Below are 18528 nucleotides of genomic sequence, written 5' to 3' on the forward strand. Positions count from 1 at the left end.
CTATGATGAGGGTTGGTCAAAACGAGGGGCTCGAAATTTGGATGTCACTTGACGATTTCGCACATTCCGTTTCGATATTCCCCGGAAATGCTAGAGCCGGACTGTGTGTAGAAAGCTTCTTTCTTTGGAATTGAAACTGGCGTATAGAGATCCAAAAACTTCTATGTTATGATAACGTTAGATTCCCTGCCTAATGGTGATGAGGACAGTACAAACTGTTGTTTACTTTGAGATTTTCTTTTCCGTATCGAAAACGCGTGTGAGCAGAGCTGCCTGAAACGCAGAGAGAATTGCATAATTTGAAAGGTTTCTCGCAACGAGATGAAGCATATTAAGTTCATGCTCATGATTGGGAAGAAGGTTTGAATTCTAGTGAAGTGGACGTTGAATTAAAGAGGTGAAGCATGTATGCGTTGTCAATTTTGATAGCCCTGTCCCGCACAGACCACCAGTTGATTCAAAGCCTAGGACCTCAGCCTTGTGAAGGGAATGTGAACTGCATCCAAAACCCAAAGTCAAGGGGAACATCTATCCGCAAAGTCTAGACTCTCACCTCCTTCGCACGCTTTCATTACAAACGAAGCTCTCACCTGCATTACACCCACATCGAACCATCTCCTACGATCTTGCCATGACGGAAAACTTCGTCCCCCCAGCCCAGCAGCGCAACCTCCGCGCCTGCATGGTCTGCTCCATCGTCATGACACAGAACGTTCGTCTCCATTTACTCCCTTCGACCCTTCACCTTTTGCATTGCTGACTACTCCAGCGATTCGTCAAAGAAGGCTGCCCTAACTGCGAAGAATTCCTGCATCTTGAAGGCAGCATGGACGCCATCATCGACTGCACATCCCAAGTCTTCGAAGGGCTGATCGCTCTGGCAGATCCGAGTAAGAGCTGGGTAGCAAAATGGCAGCGGTTAGATGGATATGTGAAGGGTGTGTATGCGACGAAGGTCAGTGGGCAGCTGCCGGATGAAGTTGTGGCGGTTATGGAGGATGAGGCGAGGATTAAGTATATTCCGTAAGTGTGGACGCTCTATGAAGAGGGAAGTAAGTGCTGATGGTTATGCAGACGTGACGGAAGTGCTACGGAAGCGGATTGAGAGGTTTACGGGGTCATAATGGGAGCCGACTCGACTGGGTATTGGAGGGAACGATGAATGGTGGGGTTCTGATGTATTAGATTTGGGAAGCATCACACGGAAAAGCGGATTTGGAGTTTATGGAGTAATGAATCGAAGTTTGAGATCTATCCTCTACAAGAAAATGCAAATGGTATCAACGTGACGCCAGAAACCCCGTTGCGCCTGCATGATGCTTCTTTTCCGCCGACGGTCTAGAATCTGGGCTTCTTTTGTGGAGGTCCTCCAAGACCTGATAGGCCTCTTTTGCTCTTCTGCTCCATTTCTTCCCTCATGATGCGTTCTGTTTCACTCATCTTTTTGGGCTGTTCGAGAGCAACGGCTTTCTTTCCCCCTAGGGCATTTTTCTTTGCCGCGGAAAAGACGTTCTTCGGCTTAGCTGAGAATCCCATCTTCAAGGAGACCTTTCCAGCGGCTGGTGTGGTCTCAGTCGCTAGGGCATCTACTGGCTCTGCTTGGGGGTTCTCGACGGTTTTGTTCTCCCGGGTGGCGTCATCCTTCGACGAGCCAGCAGAAGCTGTGGCTGCTAGAGGAGGCGACACACTCTCGATGCTCTTTGCATCTGCGGAAGAAGGCTCCCCCTTTGAGTTCGCAGGCTTTGCGCCAAAGCTCAGCTTTATCTTCTGGCCCTCTGCACGCTTCAACTCCCTCTTGGGCTCATCCAGCTCTGTCTCCCCACGTTCTTCAGCATCTTTCTGGGCTCGCATGACTTGCTCCTTGATCAGTGCCTGCTCCCTCTCCTCATCTCCCCTATCCTGCCTTTCCTTCTTCCGGACCGCGTCCTGCCGCCGTAGAGCCTCTGGACTATTATCAATCCACGCAACATGAATACCCTTATCATCCTCCTCCACCCTACAGATCCCCTCCCTTCCCAAGAACTTCGCAAACTCTGTCAACGAAGGCCACTTTGTAGCGTTCATATGCACATGCTCCTTATTCGAGATGTATTCTTGGTAGAAGTGATTGAGCTGGACCTTCTTCTCACCGTGAGACGTTCGCAGAAGCTGGAGGAAATCTCGTTGAAACTGGCCGCTGTAGTCGCTGATAAACTTCTTGGCGTTCTCACCCACGACGAGCATCTGTCGGACATGCGACTCGGACTGTGTATGCATCTTGAAGCCATTTTCATCACGCATTTGGCGCTCGCACACCTGGCAGTACCATCGTAACCGCTGAAGTCCCTTGGACTTGAGCTTGTTGTTGAGATACTTCGTAGATCCTACTTCAGCTTTCGGCATCTTGACTGTTGTGGAGGTCTCAAGGTTGGAGGACAATGATGTTAGCTTATGAAGACGAGGCAAGGCTGGTGGCGTTCGGTTCAGCCGACGCTAGGCCGCTGATGGACACCCGTAGTTACGACTCACACTTCCGGCATTACTGACACTCTTTCCTTAACTTTTGACATCCATCCAAATATATCTCCAATGTATTGCATCTGCCTTTATTTACTTCTGGCTGCTTTATAAAGTCCTGTTAATGCTGGAAACGCTACAAACAAAGCTCTTCGATTAGCAACCATTTACATTGTCCCTCCTATTTTTGGATTAGTCGGGCAAAACCTCAAATTGGACGCTGCCATCTTCTGCCCATATTCTTGTGAAGTTTGTTTTTGCATGATTCCTTGATTCAGACTTCAGATCAAGAAGTCAGTGGTGTCACCTGCTATTTGATATTGGTATTCTGCTACATGGTACTTGTCAGGTCTCGGATGTCTAACTCGATATTTATCTCCATCGAAAAATACGCTAGAACATATCTCATATCTTAATTCTCATTGCTTGCCATCTACATGTAATTTAGGGCATATCAAAGACCGCTTTCTGCTGCAGAGTTCATAAGAGAGGACTTTAGAGTCCCTTTATACTATTTATTCTACATGTACTGCCCTCGCCGAACAAAAAAGCGGAGCATTTGCAGAAGCGGCTTGTTTTCATGCTCCAAAAGCTGGCTATTTTCTGAGCTTGCCAAGGACGTTTTTTTTTGTCAGAAGCAAAGAAAGAAATCACCCCAGTCTATTGCAAGATGTGGACTGCAGTTCGGTGGCGTTGACTCTAGCTTTCCCTGTCTGTTATGCTATAAATGCTAATACAACATGTGTCAACTTATCTCTATATAGCCTACAGGACGCTCTACACAGGGAGAAGACTAAGTGCAACCTTTAGTTTGGTAGTTCCGGCTTACTTCTTTTGAGAAACCAAGTCAATGGGTTTTGGCATCTCGGATATTAGAAACGAGTTAGGCGCTGCAAATTAACATTGTTTGTTGCTCTCTCCCTGTTTAGACCATGTAACTAGAGTGAAGCAAATAAAGCCGTGAAAAACTCTCCAGTTGCAACTGTGAACGGGGACAAGTGAACAGATTCATTGCTCGAAGGTGTGTGAAACAATCAGGGAGACGGCATTTGAGTGCTCGATGGCTTTTGAGAGCATTGAAAGGCTTTAGCACTTCTCATTTAGACATGGTGTCTCAATGTTCGACAAGGAACAGCTTCAAAGAGGCAAGTTCGAACGGTAAGCAAGGACTGAGGCAAGTCACTAGCAGTAACAGAAGAGAGAGCAGTCAGGGTTTGACATCAAAAGAATCAATTGATCAGCTTCTCCACGCCGTGCTAAGCTCAGACCCCCATAAGCCGCGCCCGAAAACCCTAAACAATAATCCAGAACCAAGCGCAGAAATAATGAGAAAAGCAGGCAGTATGTACCCCAAAAAAGCTATCAAAGACATCGTTATCAGACGATTGTGTAGTAGCCTTGTGGCGTTTCCGCCTCTATCCCAATTCCAATCCCATTCGTCAGCCAAGTGGACCTAGTGCGCCCTTTCCCAATTCATAACTCGTGATATTCATCATCCAATTTGCCTCTTCTCGCTCGCTGCCTGTACTTCTTACGCAAGGAAATTCGTAACCCGTGCACAGCATCTAACCATTATCCCCTAAGTCCTCTCTTCCACTGACTTCAAAACCGCGACGTGAGGCTTCGCCCGAACGGCGGTCTCGAACTGCCTGTCTTTGGTGTGCTCCTCGTGCTTTGAGCTCCGTTTCCTCCAGTGGCTCCAGAACCGATCTTCTGAAATCCTTGCATGATGTCCCATCCGGAGGAATCACCAATGTCGTCTGTTAAAAATTCTGCTCCGTAGAAAGCATCCTCCTGCGGTAGGTCGAAGGCAGCAAGACTGAAGGTAGGACTTGCGATCTGGATCTTGGTGGGAGAATCGATGCCTAAGAAACCGCCTGGAGAATCCAGTAATCCGAGTCCTTTCAAAGGGGAATTGAACGCCGAATTGCTCAAGTTGGTACTTGGTGTGAACTTCAGTAGTGGGGTCGAGGTGACATTCTTGTTGAAGTTTGTGTTGGAAATGTCGGCAAGGATGTTTGCTGATCGAGAACGGTCAAGACGCGGCCTCTTGGCGGACTTCTTCTCGGGGGATCCATTGCCTGGAACAGAAAGGAAACCTGCGTCGTTGAAGATATCGAAGTCGGTATTGAAGTCGTGGAACATGTAGCTGGCGTCATCGAGGTTGAAGGCTGGGCTGAAGGGGATGCTGCCCTCATCTAGGCACGTCACATCTCGCAGAGGCGAGCCGACCATTTCTCGTACTTTGTCCCGGTGTAAACGCAAGTTGGTATTAGGCGAGACGGATGGTGGCGGGCGAGTAGGAGGCTTTAGCTTTATGGCAGGAGTGAAGGGTGGAAGCATCTGGGAGTTTTCATTCTTGTTGCCCCGACTAATACGTAATGGTGACGATGAAGGAGGAATGAAAGAAGAACGAGGGGCCTTGGTGGGACTGTCGTACGAAGATCCACGCAGACGTGCAATCTCTTCCTCAGCCCGGCCACGCTTGATTCTGGGTCGATCAGCTTCCGATGTAAGAAGTCGATGAGGTCGAATAGCCGATGAATCCAAGGAAGAAATGTAACCACTGTCATCCATAGAGGCAAACTTTCGCTTGTGTGATCTACTTCTTGAAGATGAGGGGAAGCGTGGGACAGGGGGAGGAGTATTCTGCCGTCGGGGTATGTAGCGAGGAATAGGGGGCGACGAATTCATCATAGCAGTTGGTGGTGACGACTGGATGAGGGGCGAAGAAGGTGCCAGTACTGTTGGTGCCTCCTCGTCTGGATCCGGTTCATTGATAATATCTGAGGCTGGAATGGTGGCATCGGAAGACAGTTCTGCGATAGAAGGTAATTGGGGCTTTGGCAAGCTGTATGTCTGTTGCGGCGGGGGGAGAGGAAGCTCCTGAGCTGGAGGTGGTGCCGGCACCAAAGGCTTGAACTGGGGTGGCTCCTGGCTTATTGGTGCAAGATTCGTTGAAAGCATGGGAACGTTCTCGTTCGGGCCAGTCGTGGGCTTTCGTACCGTCTTATCCTTGATGAATTGATGCTCCATTCCTGGTTGGATAGCCCAATAGTTTCCCTTCCCTGGGTCATCCTTTGGTCTCTCTTGCTTGATGAAAGCCTTGTTGAGACTGAGATTATGACGAATACTATTTTGCCATCCTGCGTCTGACGCACTGTAGAACTTGTATGTATCTGAGATCCATTTGTAGATTTGGGCCAGCGTCAGTCGTCGAGTTGGTGCTCTCAATATCGACATACCAATCAGTTGCGCGTAGCTATGAGGCGGCTTGGTTCCATCGTCATGTAGCGGTGGAAATGATTCGGGTGGTGGGACTTCTTCACGATTCTGTACTTGGTCTCCTTCTTGCCCATCCTCAATCTTGGGTCTCTTAAAAGGTCTAGACTCGTTGATGGGCGCAGCTTCCATCAATCGCTTCGCAGGGGGCTTCTGTGGGTATAAACCTTCGAGAGAAAAATTCGCTCGAGAGAGTCCGTCGTTGTATGGTGCAATCGGTGTCTGATTATAATATGATTGAGAATAGTTCTCCTTATCGTTTGCACTGCTAGTGAAGGTTGTGAATAAGGCCTTCTGCGGCTTGAACTTTGACATCGAGGGTTGCTTCTTTTCCATCGAATCTGTATTATAGGATGGTCCTCCAGGTGGTGGCATCGGTATCATGTTCAGCTTGGTGTTAAAAGGTGCTCTCAGAGGCGAGCTAGACGATTGCTGTGATGACTTCGATGGTGATTGCTTGCTGGTTCCTGCCTGCGGTGGGTTGAAAACGATATTCCTCCTCGACGTAGCATTTTTTATTGGTCGAAGCGGTGATGATTTCATGGGATTCGAGTTCTGTGTCGATGGCATCGGTGCATGATCGAAAGATGTAACTGGATCTTGGTAAATCTGCAGCGGCTGCTGCGAATAACGCGTCGACGACATCGTGGTAGTCGACGACGCGGCTGAGTCGGGTGAAGTGTCGATAACCACAGGAGGTCTACGCGTGGCCTGATGAGGTCGAGTAGAGATGTTGAGCACGAGACTGAAGCATCTGGTATTAGCGTTATGAAATATTTCAATCCTGCAAAAGGCCTTCGATGGAGATCGTGAAGGATGCGTACTGTACTGAAGTGGGTGCTGCTGCCGCTGGCTGGGATGGTCGTTCGGATTGTGGAGCGAGATTACGGTGGATTCCGCGTCCAAGAGAGGAGGACGCAAGGGACAATGGCGTCAGGCCTCGACTTCTTAAAGTGATGCCGAACAAAGGACTGGTTATCGAGATGGCAGGGAGAGCTGAGGTCGAATTCGTAGTTGAATATTCTGAGGGGAGAGGCAAAGGGCTGAAAGCTAAACGGGCGAGGTGGAGGTGGAGGGGGAAGCGGAAGCGGCAGTCAGAAGCAGGCAAGACGATGCTCAGATGCCTTGAGCCAGTGCGGTCGTAGTGCAGAAGCTGATACAGCGGGGAAAGGATAAGTGCAAACTAATCGAGATGGCGGATGGGCAAACAAGCAAGGAAGCTCAGGACTTGGTCTCGTTTGCTGCACCCAACGGCGTCAGATATCCACCCAGTCGTGCCTTCTTGCAGTTCTTGGACCTCCCAATCGACCAGATGCCGGATCTACCAGCATGTATCAAGTAGAAGAGCGCCGAGCTGTCCGACCAATCCGTCCCACGGAGACAAGCAGTGGCTGCTGGTAAAGAGCTGGCAAAACAGGCAGTTTCCGGACGTTTGGGAAAGTTCGGGGGGAACTCTTGCTTGTATGCAGAGCCTGAGATATCTGACGCTCAGCCCTCACGCCCGAGCAGCGGCCTGCACCGAGAATACGAAGCGCTGCCGCAATGATTGGATGGGTGAGGTCGTGGAAGTGGGAGCGGGAGTGGTCAAAACTGGGCTGGGCGCTAAGAAAAGCCAGTGACGCGTCGCGTTGAGTCGCGTCTTTCTGTTGTTTACCGATACTTGTCCAATCAGAGTAAAAGTTCAAGGTCGGGACCACTATTCATGGACTTGGCTTCAGAGCCTTTGAACTCTGAAATCCAGCATGTTCCTTCCGCGTTGCAGAAGTAGAACAACGCCATCTAAACCGTCAACAGTTTCCATCAACGCCCTCCCAAAGCGGATTCGACCACAAAACTTCCTCCAACTTTTGATTTAATGAATTTATGCAAAAGGGAAATGCCCAGGGTTCCCCTTCCTTGTGCTCAAACCCTGATAACGCAAAATTACATTTTGTACAGCGCATCGTGATTCATGACTAATTCATCCGGCAATTAAGAGCGAGAAACATGGCCTGTCCCTTGCTGCTCTTCTTGGAGCTCGTGCGAGGATCCTGGTTTAGCTTTGGCCTTTCGGAGTTTAAAGTCCCATGACGACGGTGATGGAGCTCGGTCTCGCCGGTGGAGGCGGTGGAAGTGTCTAGCCAAGAGCTGAGTTGTGGATCAGGACTGGGATGAGGATGTTGAGCCTCTTCCACGTGATATCAAACTGCCCTTCACATATCAGAGACACTTCGCCGACATTAACAATCTTCTATGAAACCCTTCTTGGGGGCTTTTCAAATCGATAGTATGTAACCTACTCTATACAGGGCACTTAAGTACGAGTCCATCTCCGATCCATCTCCAACCTTTGAAACTTTGAAAAGTCCAGCCTCCATATTTACCCCTGGAGAGAACCTCACCCCCGACTATAAATCAAAACGCCCGCTGTGCCCTTTGCGCCACCCAATGCATCATAATCCATTTCATTCACGCCGTAAAACCAAAAGTCATCCCAACTAAGCTCAGCCCATCATCATACCCAGTACCGCTGAGATCAAAAGCAACACCAAGGATGGTTCTATCCTGCCACCGGCAGCACGGTGGTACACCACCCCTGGCCAGTTGCAGGTCATATTTGTAAATCTCCCGTTCACATCCGCCATCCCCATCGGCCTAACTCCATAACTCACATTGAACCCAATAACGCCTGGCTGAGGACAACCGAATTGCATGCTTGCAGGACAGCTTTGCACCAGGTTGTAGCACAGATCCTCGCAAGGAAGAACCTCTTTGTAAGGACCCGGAATAATAGTCTGGTCTATGGCAGGATTACGGGACCCGTTCAAGGCTTTGGATAGGTTTGCTTCCGCCCGGTCGGCCGCATCCAGGAATGTCCCGTCGGGGAACGGTTGGCCCATGGCTCGAGCCTGAAGCCACGGCTCAGGGGAGCTAAAGTCGGTGCAGCGCGGGATCATCACAGCGCAGACCCAGTCCTTGTATGCATTTGCGCAATCATCACAAGTTCTTGCGAGCGAGTACTGAGCGGAGGATGTGGTATTGCAAGGGGTCTGTGCCAAGACCTTCTGAAAAAAGGTATAGTATTGAGAGGTAGCGTTATCGTAGAAAGCTGCTAACGTGGCCGTATCGTTGAACACTCCTGGGTTTGTTGGGACAGAATATGCTACCTGGTCGCAAAAGGAAAGGCCAGTAATTACAGCGCAATTTTCGCCTAAGGAGGTCAGCTAGACTTCGTGAAAATAGGAGGCCACGTACTTGACAAAGTTGTAAAGTTGGTCATTCTGAAAACTTGGCCGCCTGCTCCTACAGCACTGTTTCCCGAGGCTATCGTCCCATTCATTGCCAAAGCTATATTATACGTCTTTCCTGGACCTAGTCCAGTCAAGTAGAATTGCTGTTTGGGGAGACTTCCAGTTCCAATATCGGTCATTTTTGTTGCTATTTCACTGGAAATTTGTCCTGGCCGAGAAGCAGATATCTGAGCTTTCGTCTCCAACCCACAGTATGAGTTTTGGAGGCCCAGTATCGAATTGTCGCTTGCATCGCTTGCAAAAACGGTAAAAGGTCCTGGTGTCATATCCATCCACGCCTCAGCAAGGGTAGAGTTCGATGAATCAGGTATTAACGGATCGGTGTAGAGGAGAGCCGAATTGCTATCACTGCTCACGAGGAACAGATTTGGATCAGAGCTATTCCAGAAAAAATGGTACGGCTGGTCAATTGAAGCGGCAATCTGGGCATTCCATACACCTGTGTATGTCGTATTGACGTTCTCTCCATAGACTCCGATGTAAACATTGCCAGTGGCGTTGAATGCATAGAGTGCGTAGCCGTCATCCAGCTTCATCTCGACCTGTGGATCCTTCCCCGGTCCTGGAGTTATGTTATCTTGTGACTGCGACACGTATAATTGAAGTTGTGGAGGGGGGTCCGTTGTCGTATTCGATGTCGGTTGCTTGCACGCAGTCACAGTAATGTATAACAGCCGTTGGTTGCCAGAATTTGATTGTCGAGACCTAAGTTTCAGTTCTTCCTCGTCTTCGTTGTCATGTGCGCTTTCGGTTTCATCCACACTTCTCTTGACCTTTCCATTGAGAATTATCGGAGAGGGCAATCCAGAGTTTATCGGGGATAGCGATCCCCATAATGAGGCATTGGAAAACATGTACGACATCAATTGTCCCTGTGGAATATTCGTCTCTTGCATGCCATTGTTCGTCAAAGTGATCGGCTCAGTCGTTGCTCTCCCAATAATCCCTCTATCGACTCCAGCAAATTGCGCCTCGTATGTTGGTTCGCTCAACTCCAACTCTTCATAATCGGGGTCCAGGAAAGGCCTCCTCAATAATCGCTCATGGTTGTGGTCTTCTGGTCGTATTGAATCAACATCTGCTGCGTACGCAAAGTGAGGTGACATGAATGCGAAGTAAATGAGCACCAGCATGACTGATGCTATAAGAGATGCTGCAAGCCGCGATTGAAGCGGACTGAGTTTTGGGAGGGGCATTGCGCTCGTGAGAGCCTCTGGCGCATTGGAATTTCAGGTCGTTCTTGAAGCGCATGAGCCTCGCAGAAGCTCAGTCATTAACGTGGTATAGATATGAGTTGCATGGTGTTTCTTGGGTGTTTGTCGATTCGTTGGAGATCTTGCTTACTTGAGATGTCGTCGGTGTTGTCCTGCGTTTTGAATCTCGAACTCCCGATCAGCACAGCCACAGGAAAGCCCCCACTAGCGCCAACACCAATCAAGCTTCACTGTGAAGCTTGAGAAAGCACGTGGACTGGGCTTCATTTTTGTATTTTGGAAAAGAGCTCGGGCGATTTAATTCTTTTCTTGGCTTCCTGAAAAGTTCCATGGTGTTTTCGGATTTCAAAGTACAGTAGCAAACGCCGAAAGCTCCGCAGGCATGGAGAACCCTGCTTCTCGTTATCTGTCCACATTCAACACCAATACCTCCAACACATGGTCAAATGATCGATTGATAGGCTTCATATACACGAATCTATAAGAGTTCCCCAGAGGAACGCTTCTCGGCCCTAGGAGATTCGTTCCAAAAGCCATGATTCCATTATTTCCATCGGAAGCCGCAACACCGCCCCAAATAGCCCCACCCATTTCCCAAAACTGAGACACGTCGCCCAGTTCCCCTCCCCCTCCCCCACCCCTCCCATACATAACCTGCCACCCCTTGACATTCATTATAGAGACCCCGTATGTGCATAATTTCGGTCAAAATATGCTTGCTTGACTATCATATGGAGAATTCGGATCGCGTAGTCGCTTACAAGGTCTTGTCGGAAGAGGCGGAGTCGACCTTGGAGCGAAGGTTTGCAGCTGTCGAACCGGGTCCAGAGAAGTAGCGGGCAAACACTGGCTGGATGAATGAGCGGAAGATGATTTGGGCACCGCTATGAATATTGTTAGCAACGCAATGGCAGAGACGAGAGCAGAGGGCGCACCCAGTAATTGGGAGCGCGAGCCAGAGGACGAAAATGAACTTGAACGTGTAGTAGAAGGGGAACCAGTATACGGCGCTGATAGCACTCTCAAAGACGGTCAAGAACGCATAGACCACCCAATACTGCAGAAAACGTTAGCCGCAGTTTGTTGCGAATGGAACAGAGAGCTATACTGTGAGCCATTGAGTATCATCGGCCTTGCTCACGCTGAACAGAGCCTCGAGAGAGTAATACCCGGGAATCACGAACCCGGCGAAGTTCACGAGCAGTTGGCCGCCGCTGGGACACGTCAGCAATTGCTCAGTAAAGATTCCTTCGGGAGGACTCACATGTTGAAGAAGATGAAGAAGAAATAGCACGACACCAACCCAAGGACAGCATAGGACTTTGGGATAGAGGTCTGTTTCTCTAGGTTGTTCAAGACAGGATACTTAGAGAGCTGCGGGGTATTGACATTAGCAAATGGTCACGCCGCTTCCCTCGAGCAGGTAGAGGCCCGCGTTACGCCAAAACATCTTTGAGATCGTGCGCTCACCTCCTTATCAAGGTTGGCAATATGCCCTTGGGCTTTGTCCTGGAAGGAAGACATGGCGATGAAAAAACGTGTAGTCGGTGGAAAGTTGAAATCGGGCGAAAGCGTTAGCTTTTGAAGGTGTTCAAATTGTTTGTGTGTGAATCAGGAGCAGTGGTGATTGTGCGATGCGATGGGGAAAGGATGACGTTGCGGAGGATGAGGTGCTGGACTCATTAGCGGGTTTCATTTTAGTTGATCGACCAAGCCACGACAAGCACTTCTCGATGGAGTCACATGCAATACGCAAACGGCCCCTTGCAACTCTCCTGCGACAGCTTGAACCATGGGAATTAAGAACAAGGATCGAAATTCCATACGAAGTGAAGAATATTGAATTTATTTAGAAATTTCTGTGCTCTGTTCCCTTCACAACCTGAATTCTTACTTCCACCACAACAAAATGACGACTGCTTATTTAGTCTGCTTCGGTCCAGCCACTTCAGCACGGAGCTCATGAAATTGGTCTGGGCATTGTACGTCATCCCAAATCATTGAACCACTGGCTTGCCAAAGGATAATACTTCACACTTTAGATGAAGAAATATCCTGGAAGTACTGGAAGGCCGCACCAGGGGTTGCTCACGAGTCTCTATTATGATAGGGACGTCACATATCAAAACATTGCCATTGTTCCCGGAGCTGCCGTGAAGGACAAGACCAAGTTTTGAACTGGGAACGACCGAAATCTTTGCCCTCGGAACTTGTAGGAATAAAACTAGCTATTGACTCGCTATTGATGTAATTATGATCCAAAATCTCCAGTTGTAGCCTCACTACATGATTTCGAAGTTGAGTGGGCGTGTGAAGAAGAATGCCCCTAGTCCAAATGCGTGCGTCTAAGCGAATGGGGCGGCCTGAGCGCATGCGCATGGGGTTCATCGTCCCTTCAACAACAGAATGGTAAACAACAGAGAGCCGACAACTTCAACAACCCAACGCCAACTCGACGGCACCGACGATTGACTCCTGTCCGAGTCCCTGTTTGGATACTGAGAGGCATAATCACTCCTTTGACGCGATTATATCCCCCAGGAACCACAGCCCCAGCGAAAGCCCATGTTACCACCGGTCGCAACATAAACAACAGTTCCTCAGCCACTTGGAAAACCGGCCCACCCGCGCACAACTCAAAATTATTCCTATTTTCCATGGATATCATGGGTGAGCTTGCATTACCCAATCCTCTGCCAATGCGCGGTTGATTACGCCTCTAGATCCATTGAAAGCGCATGCTAATTGCACCAAACAATAGCAGATCAACCATCGATGGACATCAAACCTCCAAACCCGCGGTCTCGCTCCAACACTGCTGTATCGAGTAAGAGCAGAAAGCGCCCTCTATCTCGGGCCTCTACGACCAGCGTACATAGCGGGGCTACTCAACCTCTTCTTGAACAACAACTTGTGGACACAGCCGCCGAGTTCCAGAAACAATGGTATGATGCAAATACACAGGCACAACAGCGATACGAGACCTTGAATCAACAGATGTCTCCCGAAGATATGGTGATTCATTCGGCTGCCCAACTCCAGAACCCTCGCGAATATGAAATAGACCCAGCACTTGGTGACGCCCCGCACAATCCGATGACATATCCACAGGATGGTTCCTACAGGTCTGATATAGGACGTCAATCTATTCCCGGGGAAGGATATGGTGCAAACTATGGAGAGGGAGACAGCCAAATGATGGAAGGCCGCAGCGACGAGCAAGATGAAGTGGACTCGTTGGCAGGAACAAGTGGTCCTGCAAAGAAAGCTTCGAAATCAAGCGCAGCAAATGAACTGGAGATGAGACAACTCTTCCACGCAAACAAACATCGGTCTTTACCAGAAGTGGCAACTGAACTTCATGGTAATGAGCGAGGACCACAATCCGAACGACAACGTCAAGTGTTTGCCATGCTTTGGTACGTTCTGCCATCCTCTCCACATATCAAACACTCATGACTAATCAAGCATCGTAGGATTAATCAAGTTTGTGATAAAGGAAAGGGTTCTGTACCAAGAGGCCGAGTATATGCGAACTACGTATCCAGATGCGCGACGGAGCGAGTCACTGTACTGAATCCTGCCTCGTTCGGTAAACTCGTCCGAGTTCTATTTCCTGGCCTGAAGACCAGAAGACTGGGGGTACGTGGTGAATCCAAGTACCACTACGTTAACTTCAGTTTGAAAGACGATCAACCAGAATTGACGGAAGCTCAAAAACATCAAGCAATCCCCTCTTTTGTGGAAGCACCGAGTTTCGCGACCAGCTTCAGGTACGTTTCCTCTGAGTATCACGGCATTAACTCTCCGCTCACTTCTATAGTCAAAGTATGGCATCTCAAGTACAATATCCGATGGATAGAGCAGCATTCCCGTCGCCTGATATTCCTCAAATCCCCGAGCCGCCCAAAATTCAACGCAACGAAGGGTATATCAGACCTCATAGTCTTTACCATCAGCCAGAGATCCTTGGCATTCCACAGCTTGAAGCCAGCACCAGCAAGATGTCTCAACAGCTTCACTTTTCACCTCCGAGTGAGCCAATGGCCCAGGAATATGAGCCCATCTCTCTTCCCAAGATTGAACCTCACGTTCCTGCAGGCACAGATCCTGATTCTGCGACTGCTCTGACGGCACTTTATCGCTCCCACTGCACCTCGCTGGTTGATGCCCTCCGCTTCTGCAAGGAAAAGACATTCTTCCACTTGTTCACTTCATTCCATGGTACCCTCACAATGCCAGTTCAGAAGCTCTTCGCAAATCCTGCCATTGCCCCGTGGATTGAAGAGTGCGATTTCGTCATGTATCAGAAGATGATGCGCGTAGTAGCACCATTAACCCTCCAGGTCGCTCCTAAACCCGTCCTGGACACCTTGCGCAATATCTCAGAGCGATTAGTTCCACACATCCGAACCTCATTTCAAGGCCACCCCAGTCATGTTGTTGACGCGAAAGTCGCTCCGGCAACACTCTTTGCCGGACTACTAGATCGTGAATTAAGGGTCAACTTGACCGCTCATGCAGCAGCCAACATGCTTTCAAATCCAGCCAACCGGGACCAAATGTATGAAGATTGGATCACAATGGTCCGCACGCGAAAAGTAGCCGAGTGTGTTCCAACGAGAGGAATGGACGATGTTGTGAATCTTCTCCTGACCGAGCTCCGCGACCTCCTCGATCCAGTCGCTGTTCCATGGGAGGTAGAAGGTATGACTCCCTATGGCGAGATGGCTCTGCGCACTGGCCGTCAGCAGCAGGCAAGCATTCACGCCGATCAATCTACAGAAAATGTCTTGGATCGCTGGGTCAACTTTCTCGTATCCCTACCCGGCAAGTTCCCTTACGCAACTCATGCGGAAATTGTATGGTGTGTCCAGCGAGTTGGCACCGCCGTCATGAGGGATCTGACGATAGCACAAGGCAAAAGTTTCGGTGCGTGGTGGGTGACCAAGTGCTGGATCGACGAGATGATTTCCTTCATGGCCGAGCAAGGTGGCTTTATGGAGTATAAGACTGCCCAAGCAAATCGAAATGAGGGAGCCAATCGAAGTATCGTCAACCGAGCTGCCAGCCAGCACGAGAGCAGATACAGCAGCGGAAGCGATGACTTTCTAAGAGACAGTGGGAACGCGGAAGGAAGCGTCTCAGCCCCTCGCCCAATGGATGTTACCAGTCAAGCAGCTATGAATGCTGCCGCCGGCCATGATGATAGCGGCATTGGAATCCGAACTCCCGATGAAGACTTTACGATGGGAAAGTATGAATTTAGTCGAGGCGACTCTCAGCCGCATCTTGGGAATGACCTTACGCTCTCGATGCCGCAAGCTTCGGTGGTGTAGGGTTCGCTCGCTCATGGGAGGCTATCATTCCAGCATCAAAAATGATTATATGGCGCAGCATTGTTCTTTATCACTCTAGGGACGGCGGATTGAAGGAGAAACAAAGGAAATCTTTACGACTCGGACGACGAAATGACTTGGCTGTAGATTGGATGGAACGGGTGTACAATTGGGTTGGACTACTTGCTTTTGTATGACGAGAACTAGTTATACGCTTTGGTTGCGTTGCTGTTCTTCTTCGAGGCCTATCTTTGGGTTCTTTTTTTTTGGAGCGTTGGTTATCATGGGACGCAAAGAATATCCTCGAACACTTGAGGTGTTTTTATTATATTGGAAGCTTTTGTATTTATGCTTAGCAAGAAGAAGCCTCTAAGAAGCCAGTACAAGAATAATCATTGTTTACTATAAATTGCACTTTTCACGTGCGTCGCTGCGCGACAGAAATGAGGTCGCTTATGTTCGTGGCTCCGGGCAACAGTCTTCCAACTCGTCGACTTACAACTACAGTCTCAGGTTCACACCACTCACTCACTAGTGGAAACATCAGCCGCCACCCTCACAACATTTTCTCACGATATCTCTCGCCATCTCCGGCTGAGTGGCTGAGTGGCTGACAGCACTTTGTCTAACCTCACAATGGCAACAAACCCTTCCGATGGCTTGCTGGCCTTGAATGCGGACGCAAATGCGACTAACATTCAATTCCAAATTGCTTACTTCTATAAAGCGTTGACTGCGCACCTTGGCACCTAACAGCGAGTACTGCTTCTGCATGCCTATTCAGCGGACGGGTGAAGTTTATGTCAGGCACTGTTCTGCTCTTCCATGCCTCTGGCCACCTGGCGATCGAGGAATTGATAGGCTTATCTTAGCGTCAGATAGAGTCACCCATCCGATTTCGCTTGCAGAAAATAAAAGCGGGACAGCCATTTTCAGGAACCGCAAATCTTATGACTCGTCCTCTTTCCTTTCCTTCTGTACATAACACTCTCACTCGCTCTTTGACTGGCATTGGATTCATTGAATTGGATACCGGCCGTGCCTGCAGAAAGGGCACCCACTGGACAATGAGTAAGGAAGCGGCACTGCCCAGTGGGACTGGAATAGTGGGGGAGGCGACGGTGGAGGGGAAGAGGGAGGGGTCGCAGTCGAGGTGGAGGAATGATTCTGAGGCGGGGTGGGTGGTGCAGAAGTTTGGGGGCACCAGCGTGGGGAAGTTTGCGGTCAATATTGCGGAGGATATTGTGAGGTAAGTTTCGTGCATGGGTTCTCTGCCAATTGGGCTCGAAAAGGAAGTCTGAGGCAGGCTAACGGAGGGAATTTTGCAGGGCGGGCTTGAAGGAGCATAGGATCGCGGTGGTTTGCTCGGCGAGGAGTACGGGGAAGAAGGTCGAGGGGACTACGAGTCGGTGAGTTCTGGATTGGGTGTGGAAAAGTCATCTTGTTTTCATTCGGCTCGCAGCCTATGTTCGTGAAAGCTGACGGTTTCCCCGCAGGTTATTAGAGATCTACGGCGTCCTGCAAGAAGTCAATTCTGTCAAAGACACCGAGTCAGTACACTACGAAAGCCTTGTCAACGAGTACGAAAGATTGGTCGGTGTCATCTGCGCAGACCATGTCAATGCAGCGAAAACAGATATTCGAGATGAAAATATACGGGCCGAGCTCATAAAAGAGACGGAAGGTGAATGCAGAGAGATTATAGACTATAGAATTGCCGCTGAAAGGTGGCATTTGGAGATCGACGGCAGGAGTAAGGATCGAATCGTTAGCTTTGGGGAGAAACTGAGCAGTCGTTTCGTCACCGCGCTGTTGCAGGATAGAGGAGTCGAGGCCGAATACGTCGATCTTTCCGATGTTGTACATTTCAAGACCTCGAAAGGGCTGGACTTGGCATTTTATATGGAGATGGCCGCTGCTCTCCGAGAAAAGGTCAAGGCTTGCGAGGAAAGGGTACCCGTTATCACAGGTTACTTTGGCACTGTGCCTGGCGGATTGATGGATGGTGAAATTGGGAGAGGATACACAGATCTCTGCGCGTCTCTGGTCGCAGTTGGGATCAAAGCAGATGAGCTACAAGTTTGGAAAGAAGTGGATGGTATCTTCACCGCCGATCCAACGAAAGTTCCCACCGCACGACTCCTTCCAACAATCACTCCTTCAGAAGCAGCCGAGTTGACATTCTACGGCTCCGAAGTCATCCACCACCTCACTATGGACCAAGTCATCCGTGCCACACCGCCCATCCAGATCAGAATCAAGAACGTCAAGAATTCTCGTGGAAACGGTACAATCGTACTCCCAGACGCAAAGCTCACCTCGACACAGCTATCCCATAACAGAAGCTTTAGTGCCTTATCACTATCAGCTAGGAAAACACCAAAGAGACCGACAGCCGTCACCATCAAGGATAAAATCTCTGTCATCAACGTCCATTCCAATAAACGCTCCATCTCTCACGGTTTCTTCGCAAAAGTATTCTCCATCCTAAACAAGCGGCAGTTATCAGTGGATCTGATCTCGACCTCCGAAGTCCACGTATCTATGGCCATCCACTCAGCAAACATCTCAGACGAAGATCTACAAAAGACAAAAGAGCAACTAGAAGAGTGTGGCGAGGTCAGTATACTGAATCAGATGGCCATCTTAAGTTTGGTCGGCGCGGATATGAAGAACATGATTGGCATTGCGGGTCGCATGTTCAGTACATTAGGGGAAAATAATGTCAATATTGAGATGATATCACAAGGCAAGCCCCCCTCCTTCCCTCTTCGCCTCCTTTGATCACATGCAGCTAACTGGATAATAGGAGCGAGTGAAATCAATATATCCTGCGTTATAGATGCATATGAGGCCACGAGGGCCATGAATATATTGCATACAAATCTTTTCACATTCCTCGAATAG

The 18528-nt window shown here is 49.3% G+C and overlaps 7 protein-coding genes across 7 annotated transcripts; 3 read left to right on the forward strand and 4 right to left on the reverse strand.

Moving 5' to 3' along the window:
* The first annotated feature begins 502 nt into the window (after nucleotides 1-502).
* K444DRAFT_554506 (transcription initiation Spt4) lies at nucleotides 503-1130 on the forward strand. The gene is made up of 3 exons (XM_024876657.1): nucleotides 503-712; nucleotides 770-1023; nucleotides 1075-1130. Exons 1-3 carry the CDS (start codon nucleotides 632-634, stop codon nucleotides 1103-1105), a joined length of 366 nt encoding a protein of 121 aa, XP_024741953.1. The 5' UTR covers nucleotides 503-631; the 3' UTR covers nucleotides 1106-1130.
* Nucleotides 1075-2405, reverse strand: K444DRAFT_608726 (zinc finger protein RTS2). Its single transcript, XM_024879439.1, has one exon. It carries the CDS (start codon nucleotides 2380-2382, stop codon nucleotides 1339-1341), a length of 1044 nt encoding a protein of 347 aa, XP_024741954.1. The 5' UTR covers nucleotides 2383-2405; the 3' UTR covers nucleotides 1075-1338.
* A 1693-nt stretch (nucleotides 2406-4098) lies between these two features.
* Nucleotides 4099-6423, reverse strand: K444DRAFT_519513 (uncharacterized protein; the record flags this gene model as incomplete). Its single annotated transcript, XM_024873959.1, has 2 exons — nucleotides 4099-5000; nucleotides 5064-6423. 2 exons carry the CDS (start codon nucleotides 6421-6423, stop codon nucleotides 4099-4101), a joined length of 2262 nt encoding a protein of 753 aa, XP_024741955.1.
* Nucleotides 6424-8261: 1838 nt separating this feature from the next.
* K444DRAFT_519599 (uncharacterized protein) lies at nucleotides 8262-10264 on the reverse strand (the record flags this gene model as incomplete). Its single annotated transcript, XM_024873967.1, has 2 exons — nucleotides 8262-8968; nucleotides 9013-10264. The coding sequence occupies 2 exons, from the start codon at nucleotides 10262-10264 to the stop codon at nucleotides 8262-8264; spliced, it is 1959 nt and encodes a 652-aa protein (XP_024741956.1).
* Nucleotides 10265-10651: 387 nt separating this feature from the next.
* Nucleotides 10652-11943, reverse strand: K444DRAFT_212182 (uncharacterized protein). Its single transcript, XM_024871095.1, has 5 exons — nucleotides 11753-11943; nucleotides 11547-11656; nucleotides 11391-11496; nucleotides 11218-11339; nucleotides 10652-11166 (listed from the first exon to the last, which is right to left on the reverse strand). Exons 1-5 carry the CDS (start codon nucleotides 11804-11806, stop codon nucleotides 11040-11042), a joined length of 519 nt encoding a protein of 172 aa, XP_024741957.1. The 5' UTR covers nucleotides 11807-11943; the 3' UTR covers nucleotides 10652-11039.
* Nucleotides 11944-12563: 620 nt separating this feature from the next.
* Nucleotides 12564-16015, forward strand: K444DRAFT_554522 (uncharacterized protein). The gene is made up of 4 exons (XM_024876658.1): nucleotides 12564-12952; nucleotides 13044-13701; nucleotides 13759-14055; nucleotides 14106-16015. Exons 1-4 carry the CDS (start codon nucleotides 12940-12942, stop codon nucleotides 15619-15621), a joined length of 2484 nt encoding a protein of 827 aa, XP_024741958.1. The 5' UTR covers nucleotides 12564-12939; the 3' UTR covers nucleotides 15622-16015.
* Nucleotides 16016-16688: 673 nt separating this feature from the next.
* On the forward strand, nucleotides 16689-18528 carry K444DRAFT_640732 (aspartate kinase-like protein; the record flags this gene model as incomplete). Its single annotated transcript, XM_024884526.1, has 4 exons — nucleotides 16689-16870; nucleotides 16950-17030; nucleotides 17118-18370; nucleotides 18431-18528. The coding sequence occupies 4 exons, from the start codon at nucleotides 16689-16691 to the stop codon at nucleotides 18526-18528; spliced, it is 1614 nt and encodes a 537-aa protein (XP_024741959.1).

Source organism: Hyaloscypha bicolor (genome assembly GCF_002865645.1).
Source record: "Hyaloscypha bicolor E unplaced genomic scaffold K444scaffold_17, whole genome shotgun sequence".
Classification (NCBI taxonomy): Eukaryota; Fungi; Ascomycota; class Leotiomycetes; order Helotiales; family Hyaloscyphaceae; genus Hyaloscypha; species Hyaloscypha bicolor.